The 17,329-nt window shown below is 30.5% G+C and overlaps 1 protein-coding gene across 1 annotated transcript; it reads left to right on the top strand.

The window, feature by feature from the left end:
* The first annotated feature begins 4,632 nt into the window (after positions 1-4,632).
* On the top strand, positions 4,633-5,651 carry LOC114377626 (ethylene-responsive transcription factor 4-like). Its single transcript, XM_028336235.1, has one exon. The coding sequence runs from the start codon at positions 4,738-4,740 to the stop codon at positions 5,317-5,319; it is 582 nt and encodes a 193-aa protein (XP_028192036.1). The 5' UTR covers positions 4,633-4,737; the 3' UTR covers positions 5,320-5,651.
* The last annotated feature ends 11,678 nt before the right edge of the window (positions 5,652-17,329 follow it).

The raw sequence follows: 17,329 nt of genomic DNA, 5'->3' as shown, positions 1-17,329 counted from the left end.
TTTTATATATTCTATTGTCATATAACAAATATTAATTGATGAAATAACAATTGATTGTTAGTGGTGACAGATCTTCTTTTTCTCTCGCAACCATGACCTAATTTGTTTGTGTTAGATGAGATGTCTTTTAATAAGATCAAATAAAAATATGAGATATATCTAAAATTACCTCTTTTTATTTAGTTCAAACTCAATACCACTAATCACAATATTATACTTTACTGTATTAATAAAATATGAAATTCTACATAATTACGGACGAAAAAAAAACCCTTAAGTAGCTATCTATTTTATTGATGTCATTCACATCTTATTATTACAATGTGAAATTAAAATAAAAAAAATCATAAATAATACCACCAAAGTGAAAATTATGAACAACAATATAGGAATTTAAAATGGGATAAGAATTCTTCAAAATTCTAAAATAATATAGGAATTAAAAATGAGATAAGAGTTCCTTTAAGAATCTAAAATAATATAGGTATTAAAGATAGGATAAGAATTCTTTAAGATTCTAAGATAACGTAGGGATTAAAATGGGATAAGAGTTCATTAAGATTCTAAAATAAGAATAATATATTCTTTTGATTTTAAATGTTTTAATTTTTTTAATTAAAATAATAATTGCAAATATTTTTGAATTTGATATTTAAATATTTTATAAAATTTTAATAATTTTTTTAAAAAATTATGACATTAAATACTAATAAAATAATAAATATATTTTTTAAAAAAATTATTAAATAATAATTGGTTGGAGGTTAATTATATATTTAAATAATTATGAAAAAAACTCAGTCATCTTTTAATCAAATCCTAGATTCATCTACGACTATACTCCTTCAAATTGCCTCACAAGATAGTCACATGTAACTTTTAAGAGTAAAGTGTGTTATTTCTCATTTATTTAGATCAAGTGATATCATATTATTAAAAGCATAGTTATGAGCTTTCTGTTTCTAAACAGATAAACATTTTTAGTTATTTGACCCTTTTTATTTAATTAACACATTTTAATTAGTTTTAATTTTTAATATTTTACCATTATTTTCCTAACGTTAACATGTTATTTACACCAATTTTACCTACAGTGTTATTTTCAAATTGAGTCAGAGACAACATTTTTTCACTTCTTCTCTTTTGTTACTTTTTTTTCCCCTAGATTTAGTTTTTAAACTTGTTAGGTTTGTTGTCACACTTTGACAGATAAAATTTTGTTGTATTTTACGCTATGAGGCTTGCATGGGATACATAAATTATTTAGGGTAATCCATGTGCATTCCTTGGGAAAAAATGTGTTTAGGTTATCGGCTTCACTCAACGTCTATGACTTACTCTCTATGTTTCTAAACTCTTGTTTTATAGCTATTTTAAAAAATTTAAATAAAATAAAATTTCAAAAATTACAAAAAACTCATTTTATTATAATAATAATTATTAAATAAACAAAAAAAATTAATATAATTTTTATCTTTTTATTTTATATTTGGAAGAAGTAAGAGCACAAGTGGTTGGTCCAACCACATGCATACACACTTTTTCTTTTTGTTGCACTACTGTGTTAACCTTTACCTTGTCCCAATGACAACTTTCTCTACAACTCTTAGCATTTGTATACCTCAAAGTTTTTTCAAAGTAACTTTTAAAGTATAGCATTTATTCTCTTAATTATCAATTAAAATTTGTTATTTATAATATTTTTTAATTTAATATTTATATCTTTAATTATTTAATTTATAGTTTCTATAACTATTTATTGTTCTCTATGTTTATTTGTTTATTTACACTGTATAATTTATACTCTATTTCATATAAATATTTTCCCTTTTCAATAAAATATATAACTTAATTATATACTGGTAAATGGAAATCACAAACTTAATATGTAAAATCATGGGTTAGTTTGCTTAAATTTATTTTTTAAAATAAATATTTTTTAATAAAATAAGTATATATGTTTATTTAAAACTGTTTTCACTTAAAAATAAATAGTTTTTTATTTTGTAAGAAGTAAATTTTGAGCTAGTTTGTTTTGGTTTGTTTAAATTTAAAAACAACAGCTTTAAAATACACACTTCTTAAAAAATTGTTTTTTAATAAGCAAATATAATTTGTTTCTTAAAATAAATAGAAAATAATTTTTTAAAAAATTTACCCCTAACATACCAAGAAAATAAAAAACTATGTGTTTTATTAAAATAAATATTTTTTTAAAAAAATAAATTTAAACAACGCACCCGTATCTAAAAAAAACTTAATCAAATAGATCAATCATCGTCAATAAACTATACTCACGTTAAGCTATTAAATTTCGAAATTTTACAAACTATTAACATTAAACTATAATTTTACTTTTACATAACTATCAATTTTTTAAAAAAAATCCTCTATAGTCTATAATTTATAGTTTTCAACCTACGAGTATTCGCATTCTTTTGACCATGTCAGGTCCACTAGATGTTACTCTTGCCCAAAGTCATGGCACTTTCATGGTTTTCTGGTCTCTTTCCATGAAACTATTAATTAATGAAAACATTATAGGACATTGTAGAATAAATTTATAGATATAATAATGAGTTATATACATACATACATAATCAATTTAAATTTAATTAATTGTTAGTATAACAAAATTTAATATTTTGATATCAAATAATATTATGTTATTTTATTTAAAATATTTAATATTATATATAATTTAAATTTATTAAATGATATGATTTTATAATGATACAAAATAACAAAGACTTACTGATAATATATTAAAATGAAATTTAGAAATAATTATATATTTCATTTATATTATTGTGTTATTTGAAAATCAAATGAATATACTAAAATAAAGTGTTTTTAAAATTGAACTTGTTTAAAAACCATCACATTTCAACTGAAATTCGAAACCCGTGTGAAAAATAATAAATAAGTGATAAGTTATACTAACAAGTAACAACACATACTTCTTCATATTGATTTTATAAGTAAACAATAAAATAATATAATAATAATATTATCTTAAAATTGGTTTTTAACAAAATTTCTAGCTTTTCTTCGCTTGAAATAACCATATATATTTATACTTTCTACTCATGAAAAGAACGAAAGGAAGGGGAAAAAATAGTATAATAATAGTAATATTATATTATATAATAATTAATAGTATCTGTGGTGGAAGGAAAAAGAAGGACGGCAGTACATGATGATCTTTTTGGATGGTGCCGTGTCTCCCGCCAGGGATCCAAGGCACCACGTGTCACCATTTCAGGCATTTTTTTCTCAGCCGTCCGATCAGATCTGACGGATTCAAACACGTTCGTTGTTCACGCGTCGAGCATGCCGACAAATGTCTCCGTAACAATCGTCACACTCTCAACCTCAACCACTGAGTAACGCCGTTACTTAACTTGACCGTTCCGTTAAAGCGAGACAGGGACAGGGAAACGTCGTTAGTGGGGGGAAAACAAAACGCCGCCTCTTCGGTAGTTGTTTTGTCAGGTCCACGTGTCAAGGCGTGGAGACAGCAACGTGGCCCCCTCGCAATTTTAATGTTTATGGTGGGCCCCGCCACCACGCTCGCTCTCTAATCGCGGCTGGGGCGGCGCGGCGCTTTATAGAAGAGTGGGTGCACCACGTAACACAGTGCAGTCAACCAACCTCGTTGACCGCGCCAAAAATGTTTTCCCAAGGTGGTTCTTTTTTTTTTTTTGTTCCACCACCACCCACGTGTGGGGAGCGTTCGAACACGCGCTTCTTCTGATAGTACTAGAGTGTGTGGACCACTTTTTTGCTACACATGTAACCGCTTTTCATTTTTTATGTTTTTTCCCTGTCTCGGTTTAGCTCTCGCTGTCATATTTTAATGGAGGACCTCTTATCTCTGCCACTTTTTCTCCTTATGAATTTGTTATTGAAAATTCATAAAAAATGGAAATTTCTGTTAATTCATTTCATTCTGCAAAAATTTCAGATAAGTACGTGTCGATTATTTTTACTTATTTAGGATTTTGGTGTGTAGTAATAATTAATGAAAATCTGTTCTTTATTTAAAGTATTTTAACAGATCAATGTTTCTTTGATTTTCATTCTTCAAATTTATAAAATCATTGTTTTAGTATCTTTTGTCCTATACAGTATTTGTTAACTGTTTAATAAAAAGTCAAGAAAATATTTCTCTTAATATCCATCTAGTGTTTGAATATCATGTTAGACTGTTAGTATACGATACTTTCATCAATTTTTTTTTGTCAATTCTTAAAATAAATACTGCATATAAAAAAAATATTATGAAGGAAGAGAAATTTTTAAAAATTATTAGAATAAAAAAATCCACTTATTTTATATATAATAATAGTAATTTGAATTTTATAGAGAAAAATAAGTAATAAATAAAAGCTAAAGTCAAAATTTCCTCATTTTATACTACTACAGAAGAAAATCAAGGTAAGTAAAGAAGAAGAAAAAAACAATCTTGGCAAGTAATGCAAAAGAAAACAATAAAGACGCAAGGTTCGTGTAAGGGAAGCCACATTGAGTGGGAAACACGCGCGTGAGGAGCGTAACATTAAAGACGCACGCCCACGGTGTGGTTTCTCTCTCTCTCCATAGAGGGCTATAAAACCAGTCCAACACGCTTGTTCCCCCTCAGACATTGTCTCAATCCCACACGCTTCTTACTCCTCTCATAACTTTTCTGCTCCCCGTTGAGAAAGATTTGAATCCAAAGGAAAAATAACGCTAATGGCTCCAAGAGACAGCCGAGCCACCGCGCTCATTGGGCCCGGCCCAAGCCTATCACCGGCCCACAAAGAGATCCGCTACAGAGGCGTCAGGAAACGCCCCTGGGGCCGCTACGCCGCCGAGATCCGCGATCCCGGCAAGAAAACCCGCGTCTGGCTCGGCACTTTCGACACCGCCGAGGAAGCCGCGCGCGCCTACGACACCGCCGCGCGTGAGTTTCGTGGCGCCAAGGCCAAGACCAATTTCCCGACACCCTCGGAACTCATCCTTAACAACAACAACATAAACGCTCGTAGTCCCAGCCAGACCAGCACCCTCGACTCATCCTCTCCCCCGCCACCGCCACCGCTAGACCTTACCCTCACCCCTCTCTCCTCCGCTGTCTTCCCGGTGGCGCGTCCTGTTCTATTCTTCGACGCATTCGCGCGTGCGGACACCATGGTCGCCGTCTCGCGCCGCGAGACCTGCGGCTTCGAACGCCCCGCCGCCGATTTCCGCCGCGGCGACTCCGACTCTGATTATAACCGCCGCATACTCCTGGATCTTGACCTGAACGTGCCTCCTCTCCCGGAGGTTGCCTGATTCATGCAGGGAGTTCTGTTTTTTCGCAATTATTGTTTTTTTGGTTTTTTAAGCATCTGGGAGGTACTACTACGCATTTTTTTGACGAAAGTGCCCTCGAGGGAGCAGCAAAGTGAGTAGTGGATGACATGATGCTCGGATTTGTTGACCATTTTGTGATGATGAAGATATATAACCGGCACGTTATGTAAATACACGTTATAACCGAAAGCAAACGTGCTTTTGCTTGGTTGCTTTTTTTTTTTGCAACTGAGGACTCTTATTCAGAGTATCTCATGGTTGTTTCTGCAATTTCTCAAAATATATAAATATTCCAATTTCCATCATGTGTTATTATTAATCTTTAGGTTTCTCATTTTCTCTCTATCTTTTAGCTTCTATTTGTTTGTGTTAGGTTTTGCGCGCAAGAAACATCGGTATCCCTAACGTTATCCATTTAGAGTTTTGCCATATTTGTGCGTTTTCCGATTAATCTAACCGCTGTTGGATTTGGTTGGTTGAGATCTGACAGACATGTCGCCGGCATTGTTGCGCGTTTGATTAGGTTTTTGTGGTGGGGCCTCTTCCTCTCTCCACATATTACTTGATTGGTTTGTTCTTTATCCCTATGCTAGACATTTGGCTAGGCAAGCGTTGCTATTAACCCTATACTGAAATTAAAATACTTTCACCTAAAAAATTAAAATGACAAAAGGAAACAACTTTGTATTGTTTCGTGGTGTCACCGTGGGCCCCACTTGGTTGCAATTTTTTAATAACTGAAAGCAAAACTGAACTAGTGAGAGTTAAGTCAGGTTTAAGTGGTTTTACGTTGCAATTGAATTACGAATAAACTAGACAATGTTTTAAAGATAGGGTCGATTCTAAATTTTTACTCTGTGTAACCAGTGAATCTGATTCGATTTATTAAAGCATTATTTGAGAGAGAGAGAAAAGGGGTTTTTCAGGTTGATGATGAGTAGCGTGGGTACTAGATAAGATGAGAGGGTGTCCTCGTGATTCGCGTTGCGGCGCGGATCTCAATGGCTATGAGTGCGAGTGGAAGGGACGCATTCATTCGTTTGTTATTTTGGTTCACTATTCTTGTGCTTCGTGGAGGGTAATATTTATTTATTTATTGTAATCAAGTTTGGGATTTAATTAACTAATATTTTATTGCAGCGCAGGCGGCACCGACGGCGAAAACGCTGCGTAGAAAGGGAGAGCGAATCAGAAGCGGGGGAGTGGGGCCCACGTGGGGCATTCTGTGTTGACTATGTGGCTGTCGGAGTTCATGTTGTCTTCACGTGATGTTTCTGCGCCCCCATCTTTCTTGTGTCTCCACCTTTTCCCACTCTTTCTTTCTTCTTCGCCTTTTCCAACTCTGTGATGCCTCATTTTTTTAACAACTTTTTTAAATTATAAAAATCAATCCCCATTGGTTCAATAATGAAAGAATAACATCTTGCCAACGGAGTAACAATCAATCAATTTTTTATTTGCAAATATGATTTTGCTGGCTGCCTAAAATTTGTCCAGGTGCATTCTTTTAAATAATACTCCCCCGTTTTTTTTTTTATTTATTTATAGAAATACTCCCCCATTGTTCTTTATAAGACATTAAAAATATATTTTACATTAGTTGTGATTTTAGAAAACAAATAAAACATTAACTATATTTTGTTATGGAGTGTCCTTAACAGGAGTAGTTGTCATTGTATAATAATAATAATAAATCTAATTAATTAAAAAAATAAAAGACATATTAAAAAATCATAATATTTTTTATGAAATTTAAAATATTAATTGTATTTGTTAATACTTGTATCAAAATCTTAAACTATCTTATAAAATTGAATAGAGAGAGTATACTACTCCAAACTTAAATTTAATTAAAATTAATCAATTTTTATGTTAATTAAACAAATCGGTTTATATCGTTAATTTTACTATTTGCATTTAAGAAATTTTTTTCTTCTAAATTAGTAACTTTCATTAAAATCTGATTTTAATAATAAAAAAAATGACACATTAAAAATAGAATCTCAAATAATAAAACAATATTTTTTTAGATAATATTATTAAAAACAATGAAAGTATATAATTTTAGTCATACAAATCAAACACAAACAAATATAAGGAGATATAAAATGATAATTCACCTAATTGCTCAACTAAACAACTAGTTAAACTCGTTGGTTAAGAAGTCTATATTTTATTTTTTCTTTAAATGATTAAAATAAGATTCAACTAAGTTTTTTCTTTACAATTTTTGTTCGAGCTCTATTTTGAAAATATAAACCCTGATTTTTTTGTCCAAAGTCCAAACCTCAAATTGGTATGTATTTTATCTTTCATTTTGATGAATTGAGCTCTAGATTTAACATACTCCATTAAGCTACCATAAAAAACATTTTAATTAATTAAAAAAATATTAAAAACGTTTATTAAACATTAGATTAAAATAAAAAAATTAAAATAGAAAAACCGAAATCCTACATCAGAAATTAAAGAAAATAAAATTACAATTTAGTGCTCTATACTTCAAAAAGCCCTATTGAATGAAGAAGCTAAACGTTTATGCATTTACTAATTCCTAATGCATCACGCGTTGATGTTGTAACAGGAATAATAGACAATTCAATTCATTGATAAATTTTCACATACTTTTTTAATACATACTCTTTAATAGAATAAAATTATTGTAATTCTCATTCGTGATGTGTAACAGTGAGAGACAAGAAAAAACGTAAGGCAAAATATTAATAATGATGTTTTTCTTATTCGATTGAAATAGAAATAAAAGACAGAGAGAAAATTTTATTTTAAAAACAACAATTTAAATATGGCTCTCCTGTTTTTTATTTTTCAATTTAATTTTTATCTCTATTTCTTCAGTTCCTTTCCTATAAACTAAGAACGTTGATATTTGGTACGAATTATTTACATTTTACACATAAAATGAGAAGAAAGCTTAATGGGGAATGTTTATCCTTTGTTTTCATTATTGTCAAATATTGATTTAAAAATAAAAAATATAATTTGAATAAAATCATCATTCGGGTAAAAATGACGAAAAGTGTTTTTATACTGAACAATATTTCTCTTAAACTAAATAGACAGTAAAGGAGGTGGATTTTATTCTTATTTCATGACAATCACCGACAAAAATGATATACAGAATATAAAAAATATTAAATATGTATTTTAAAACAATCATTACAAAACTCAACAAAACTTATCAGTTTTTTTTTTAAAGAGGGAATCATACATGAGAATATATTGAATGACATATAAATGAATTTAAATTATTGAAAAGAATGTGAGCATGGAATTGAATGACATAAAAGAAAAAATAAATATTGAAATTATTTTTTGAGGCTAACCTTTTCAAATGGAGTCTCATAATCTCTTCGCAATATTCTTGGGAAATACACACACATATATAAAAGCGATAGAAGCATTGTTGTTCATATGTTATTGGGTATCTTAACTACTTGGTTGTCGATAAAAGTCGATTTAATGAAATTGTCAGAATTTTAAAAAAGAGCATATGCTATTCAACTAATCAAGTATGAATGAACGGATATCAGTTATCTATTTAATTAATTGTCACAAAATATAGGTACAATATTTTAAGTGTTCTTTTTATTAAAATTAAAATTTTAGTTGCAGAAACTTGTACAATGAAAGTCAACATTAAAATTTAATATAAGTTCTTAAAGTTAAAGTTCAGTTTTAATTAAATAAGCAGCACAACAAAATAAATACCAAAACTAATCTTACTGAGTATATGTTTGGTTTTTATTTTCAAAAAAAAAATTGTTTTTTAAAAATACAATTAAACAGGGTGTTCAGACAACGGGTAGACAGTGGTGTAAGCCTACAAGTTACAAAGAAAAATTAAATTAATAGATTTTAAATGAACATTTGATCGCTGAATAGTATAAAATTTTGTATAAAACAAATTAATTTTAAAATAAAGAACTGATGAAAGAACGAAACATGTCCTTTTTTCCCCATAAATTAACAAGATAAAGAGACTATAAGATCCTTTGACATTGTTTAACAGGTTTATAATTTATATCCATTTATCACTAATCGTTATAGAGGAGGACCCATTTCTAAGAATATAATGACAATGTAACTCGTGTTGTGTTCTTAACGGCTTAACCTTTGAGATGTAATTATTTAATTAGACTATACAATTAAATTGTGTCGTGTCCTTAACCCATTTCATGTATCAGTTAAACAAATAATACCAATCGTACAAGCGATTCAACATTGTGCACAAACTTATGCTCAAATCTATAATTAGACTCAACTATATTTACTTGAACACCATTTTAAATAATATTTAATTAATAATTTATTTTAAGTTCCATTAATTATTTTTCCTACACTTATTTACACTTTGCATTTAAGACTTCATATCTAATTTTTATATTTTACTCCATACATAAATTTTTTTTATGCTCTAGTCATTAAATCTATTTAATTTGCAATGCTTCTATGCTGCAAGTCTCTTTACATCTTCTTTATTTTTTATTTATTTTCACTCATTCATTATATTTACAATCAAGGAAGGAGAGTAAACACTAGAGAGATTTATACTTATGGGTCATGAGTAATCATATAAGTGAACTTGACATCATATTTTAATCCAAAACCTTAAGTTCAATTTTATGGATTTTGTCTTTACTTATATGATGCTCAATATTCTCATTCTTACACAATATCAAACTTCACCTCACACTTGTATTCTAACAATCTCTCCCTCAAGTCTGAGTCTCATTCACATGGTAGTCCGAGACACCTCACCTGGACCCATCACAAAGAAGACTTTCGATACAAAGGATCTCCAGACCTAGGATCCACCGTCGTTATCTTACCCTCTGAACCGGTCACTAAGTCAAACCATCGTCTCTAATATCAAATGTTGTGCAACCGAGGGGGTAAACACTTAAAATATTTACACTTAAAAGATTTACACCAATGAGCCTCGAGCAACTACATAAGTGAACTTGACAGTACAATCTAACTGAAAACCTTAAGACTCAGATTTATGGGTCTATTGTCTTTACTTATACGGTGCTCAACATTTTCATTCCTACACGATATGCGACTTCACTTCACACTTATATTCCAAGAATCTCCCCCGCAAGTGTGAGTAGAGGTGTCAATTTGGACGCGTAAACAAGGATCCCCACAGGGACTATCTTGTATGGGACCCTACAGACGGGGATTTTTCCCCTATGGGGACAGGGATAAATATTCTTTCAAGGGCATGGCGGGGATGAGGATCACCCCCCCTCCCTCATCGTAGGGTCCTGCCCTGAGGAAATTACATAATTCCCTTATATTAATTGTTATTTTATATTTTAAATATTGTAGGATTGTTGAAAATATTGCAAAAAAATATTTGTAGTTTTAACTATTTGTATTGTTATTGAACATTATGCTTGTATTATTTCAAATTAAACTTGTTGTCCATGTTTGTTTATTTGAGTTTAACAATATATGGATTATTTGAGTTTGAGTATTATGTTGTGAGGCTTTTTAAGTCTTTTTTAAATTTACTTGTATTAGAATTTAAAATTAATATTTTTTTTTATAAAATTTCAAGGTCCACGAGAACGGGGATAGTGGAAAAAAAATCCCCCATGATAGAAATCGAGGATGGGGATGAGGGGTTACTTGGGGGGCGAGGGAGTACTCCCCGCCCCACCCCATTGACATCCCTAAGTATGAGTTTCATCTATATGGTAGCTTTCTCCTCAAGTGGAAGTCATTATCATTTACGAGTATTTTCATGGTGACCATTAGTCTACGTGCTCTAGATACTTGCACCGACGAGACACGCCACTCCATCAATGGGACATGCCGCTTGGACCCACTATTAGGAAAACTTTCGACACAAGGAATCTCCAGGCCTAGAATCCACCACCGTCATCTTACTCATCCGAGTCGATCACCAAGTCAAACAATAAACTCTTATATCAATTGTTTTGCAACGGAAGAGGTAAACAATGAAGAGATTTGCACCAATGGGTATTGTGAAACCACATAAGTGAATCAAACACCACACTTTAATCTAAAATTTTGAAACTCAAGTTTGTGAGTGTTGCCTTCACTTGCTCAACATTTTCATTCATATACGATGTAAGATTTCACCTCACACTTGTATTCCAACACAATCACTCCTTTTTTTTTCTCGTTACCAAATAGGAGTATAATTTTTCCTCCTAATCACATTTTTTTAGCTACAAAATTTAAATATGAAACCTTAAAAAATTAGTATCTAACTCCACTAATGCCAACATGTTGGTCCATACATGATTTACTATTTAATGATATTGTGTAAGACTACTATTAATAAAAATATTATTTATTCTTTAGAGGCTTAAAACTTAAATGTATTGTTGTTGTTAAAACATTTTTTACTATTAAAGAGTCATCATCTGAAATCAGCTAAGCAACTTCATCTCAGCATACTCTGCATGTGGTGTCACTACCAACCTCATCTTCTTGTCATTCAAAATATTCTCTAGCTGCTTGCTAAACATAATGCAATGCATGAAGACTCTTTCTTTGTTTGGAATGTTTACCTACTACAATTAGAGCCTTTTTTTTACCAACAAAATGAGTTTGACTCATTAGGATCTAGTTTCTTCTTTCTATTTTGTCTTTTCTTTTTCTTCTATATATAAAAAACTATTAAAGACTCATTTTTGTTCTTGTGGAAATGTAACAAGTTTGATTCTTAAATCAATTGCATAAAATACTCGTTTAATTTAACTATGTAGTTAAATATAAGCAACTCATCAAAAAATTCTTTTTGACAATGAAAAGCAAAGTATGCCAATATATAAATTTTTAATTCAAAATAAGTTAGCCATGAAGTGTCCTTTCAAACAAAGATGCTTTATATATAGGACAAAATGTATGCAATAGTTCACCATAGTTAAATATTTATTTTTCCCCATAAAGATAAAACCTTATTGTTCCCCGAATAACCTATTGCCCACTGCCACTAATCAGCCTGCGCTCCTAATTTATGTTGGTAGTGATGCTGGGAATTCCCCACTTCTTAATCTGCCAATTAGCCTTTCAAACTATACAAAAAATAAAATAAAATAAAGTTTTGCAATATTATTATTTGCACCTTAAAGCAGCAGAGGTTATTTAAAAAATTGAACCACATTGGTGACCTTTCAAAAATAAAATCAGAAAAATTGGATATTAGTATATTACTTTAGTATTATATGGCATCCTATGCAGCCGGCATATTCACGCCGCCTAAAGCAATAACCAGTAGTATACTTAGTTACAGAACAAATCCCAAATTCTTCGAATCTAAACATGTTTAAATAAATAGTTAAATTTATATATAAAAACATTTATACAAATGAAAAGTACGAGATGAAGATTATAAAGAGGAAAAAACACACAAGTCTAAAGTGAGTAAACAGTAACAGGAATATTTATTAGATTAGGTTGCTGTGATGCATTCAATAATCTAACTTAAATTAATTGAAGTTACGTGGGTTGGATTGTTACATTAATTTATTTTACTTGTCTTTTAAAACAATCAAGATTAATATTCATTTTGATTCCTAAGACGATGACAAAATAATCAAGATAAAAAATATTAAATTTAATCATTAATGTTTAAAAAATACAATTGATTTTGATTCTATGAGCCAATCAAACTCACCCAAACATCCTAAAAAAAAAATCATACTAAATCTATGTGATTTAATGCATGAATTTGATTATTACACTCGCATTCGTTGAATCAGTTTTAACAATCAAATCAAACTCATCCTTAACGAGAGGAAATGAATTTATTTTACTATTACTTTGGTGTTTAGATCTTAATTCTTCAATAAAAGTTATTAATATTTATTTTTAAAAAATAAACGGTAAAAAGAAAGAAAGAAAAAAAAAACAGAAAAAGATCTGGAAGAGTCGAAGAAGGGCCAATCCGGCCCCACCAGTCCACCACAACTAAAGTAAATTTATGTAATTAATATTGAAATAAAATGGTTTTGTCGGGGTTTGAAAGAAAGAAAGAATTGAGGGGTCCAGGTGTCACGTGGGAAACGCTCTGGTGGATGGAGGCGCGGCGGCCGCTGTAGGTGTGGGTCCCAGAGATTCCTGTATCTAATCACGCACGCAGAGGCAGTCACAAACCATATAATCTCACTCTCACTAACGATGATTTATTATAAATATTAATAAATTTGAAATTTCAATTTAACGAAAATTAAAATATTTATGTTGTCTCCTTTTTTTCTCTTTCATATAAATAAATAGATAGGTTATAGTATTTTTTTTCTCAAAAAGCATTTAAAAATTCCAAACCGAGTTTTCTATGAATTGCATATATTTTAAAGTTATTATATTTACCTTACTAGCTTCTCAGTTTTGTTATCTTTCTCACCATTTCCATAATTTCTTTTCATTATTCTTTTAGAATTTGGATAGAGGATTCTAACTGAGGAAAGTAATTTATCAGAGAATTTGAATTTTTCTAATTTAGAATTCATTGTTTGGATATTTTTTATGAAAAATTTAAAATTTTGAATTTTTAAAACAGAATTTTAAACAATTAAAAATCTGAAATTTTAATTTTCTTCTAAAAAGTGAAAAATTGAAATTCTCTTCTTACAGTCTTCTTCAAGAAACACAGCTCCTAAAATATCGATCGGGCGTGAGCATAGAGAAACACATATAATTAACACACCAACCATATTTTTTCTTTTTCTTAGGCATGACAACGGGGCCCGAACCCGTGGGGCCCGCCCCAGACCCGCCCCGATTTTGACGGGGAAAATCCGAGTTGACCGGGGTCGGGGTCAGGGTCGGGTTTTCCCCGATAGCCAAATTCGGGTTCGGGGTCGAGGATGAGATTCTCAATACCCGCCCCGAACTTGTATCCGAACCCGCCCCGCTAATTATTAATATATATAACACATTGAAATATGAAATTATTAGATTAAATTTTATGTTAGTGTTGAATTGAATTTTATGTTTTATTTAAAAACATATTTTTTATTTTATGAAAAATTATATTTTTTAATAAAATTTTATAAAAATGTCGGAGGCGACGCGGGGCGGGAAAAACCCGACCCCGATCGGGGACAAGGATGGGGTGTAAATACACACCCCCGTCGATTTTGGGGGCGGGGGTGGGGAGGGAAATGGGGAGTCGGGGGCGGGGGTGGGGTAAACAAAACCCGACCCCGACCCGCCCCGTTGCCATGCCTACTTTTTCTCATCCTCATAATTTTAATTTTTTTTATCCAAACACAATTTTTTTTAAAATAAAAGAATTTCAATTAAAATATTTAAAATTATTAAAATTTTCCTTTTACCTATATACTTGGATTCTAATTCTAGATTTAACTTTTGCCTATATTGTGAACATTTTAATGATTGTGTTAAAAATATATGTGGGTATTTTGGAATGAGAAGGACAAGGGCGAATGATTAGGAGACGCGTGGAGGGGAATCACATGGGAATGTGGTGCTAGACTAGAGAGACAGGAAGACGTGGTTGACGAGGGCAAAGAGAAGGGTGGCATGGCATGGCACGTGGTGTCGGATAAATCCATTTAGATTAAGAGGTTGTTAGGGTGGCATGGCATGACATGTCTGACCACTGTGGGCTGTCATGTGACTCCAAACCCAACTTGAACCAAACTGCACAACCCAAAAATTCTTACTCCACCGGGATCCACCCCCATCATCAACTCAAGCTTATTATGTCTTCATAATAATATAAGGAGAACGTCAATTAGTGTTTTCAAAATTTCTTTTAGTTTAAAGTATAATTATTTTTTTTGTTGGGAGGTGAAAATTGTGGTGTACATAATAATATAATATCGATTAAAGGTATGTTTGAATTTTAGACATCAAAGTTGTAAAAATACATTTGAGAGAGTAAAATAAATTTGAAATCATGTTTAATTACCTTTGAAAATATAATTGAGAATAATTTTTGCCTGAAAAAATAATTTGATAAAATTAAAACTTAATATATATATATTTTTGTAAATTCAGTTTACAAATTTAAGTTTTATTCAAAATTAAAATTAAGTTTGTTAATTTGAATCCAAACATATATTAATAAATGAATCTTCCTATAGTTTGTAGTTTTTTTTTTTAAAGTCCTATCATTTATAGTTGTAAATGTATGTAATAGTTATAGTTATGTAGGAATGATGTGGACAGGGTTTAATTGATATGCAAATATGCAATGGAGGTAGAAAAAGTAGAAGGTTCTAGCTAATGGGTTGTCAAATTCAAATTGAGGAACACAAAAAAAGCTTGGGAAGCATCACCCAACGGGACAAGTTAGGGAGGGACCAAGATGGATGCTATTACTATGCCATCACTTTCACAAGTTTGGTTCATTTTCTTTGGAACACGCCTTTGTTGTAAAACTACGATTTAATTTTTTCAAGTGTACCATACCACTAGTAACAATTCACGGGACAGAATTTAATTTATAGTGGGCATCGTCTTATATGCCATAAGTATTGTGATTAGTAGAAGACAGAAGCAACGTTGAGCTATCTTTTTCACGTGTTGTGTAGTAGGTTGAGGGAAGAGAATAATAAGCACGCAATGCAAGAAAGTGTTAATTGATGGATTTGTTCAGAGATAGTAAGATGTTTTTGGAGTTTGTGGGCGCCGACTGTGCCACCTGGGAACAAACTCTTGCACAATAATTTAAAACTTTACGAAAACCTAAAAGTATTTTGTAGAATAAAATGGAGTGAATGAATTGAAATGAAAACTTGAAAAGAGTAATAATTAATGACCTAACTAAATATATCCCTTGAGGAACACGAGAAGCCTTTATATATATATATATATAACTAATAAAACTGTACAAGAGCAAGCGTGGCTGCTGCATACTGCGATATTGCATAAACAAAGGGAATAATAGTATTCGAACGTAAAAGAAGAAAAATAATATGGATTCTATGGGCGCAGGGCATAATTAATTATTGTTTTTAAAATTCTTATTTTTAATTAAAACATACTTATGTGTTTATTCTTTATCTGTTTTTTTTATAAAAAATATATACTAAATATTTAGAACAAAAAACAAACATGTATTTGTTATCTTTGTTTTTAATTTCTGATTTATTTTATGGAATTTATACTCTTCAAATTATCACCATATTATAATTTTCCGTCCACTCAATTGTCAATTTTTATAGGTAAATAAAAAACACAAATTTAGTACCTATAAGCGAGCTATTATTTACGTCTTTGGTGAATCAAAGTAAACAAAAATTCAAAATTAATATTTTTTAAAGAAAAACTAATCAGAAAATTAGAACAAGATAAACTGCCAAATTGGAAAGTTTCAGTTAGTTCAAGATAGAAGTCATTTTTGGTATAAAAAAATGTTTTTCAAGTTTTTGAGCCTTAGAGAAACCCACTACACAACCAACAACACATTGTTTTCCCTTAAACATTGGTTTGCTATTTCCACCCAGTTTTTGCCGATTGAACTACATATCTGTTGTACAATATACACAACAAAAATGCATTTAAGTTTTTATAATTATTTTTTTTCATATTTATTATCCCTTTTACGTAATTGTTTTTTTAATTTCTGTATTAAATCATACTAATATTTTCATAATTTCTTGTCCATTTTTTAAAATTATTTTAACTTGAAATATAATTAAATAATTATAAATATCATTAAAATAATTTTTAAAAAGTAAAATATTAATAATATTTTTTTGAATTAAAAATTTCGCATAATTATATTTTAATTTTCGGTATTTTAAAAGTTTCAGTCAAATATTTAACATATATTTATAAAATTTTCATATAATACATGACATTTGGCGAATTTGAAACTTCATGAACAGGTATTTAATCTGACCTGACCTGAACCTCATTTAATTTTATTGTTTCAAATTATTGGCAACCCAAAGATTTTGATGAGACAATAACTACACAATTTATTATATACAACTACTTTTTGTTCAAATTTAAT

This window comes from Glycine soja, chromosome 11 (assembly GCF_004193775.1).
Source record: "Glycine soja cultivar W05 chromosome 11, ASM419377v2, whole genome shotgun sequence".
Lineage (NCBI taxonomy): Eukaryota > Viridiplantae > Streptophyta > Magnoliopsida > Fabales > Fabaceae > Glycine > Glycine soja.
The sequence above is the reverse complement of the archived record's forward strand: the minus strand, read 5'-3'. Positions and strand labels throughout refer to the sequence as shown.

Coding starts and splice junctions, on each gene's coding strand:
- LOC114377626 (XM_028336235.1), top strand. CDS start 4,738: ATGGCTCCAAGAGACAGCCGAGCCACCGCGCTCATTGGGCCCGGCCCA.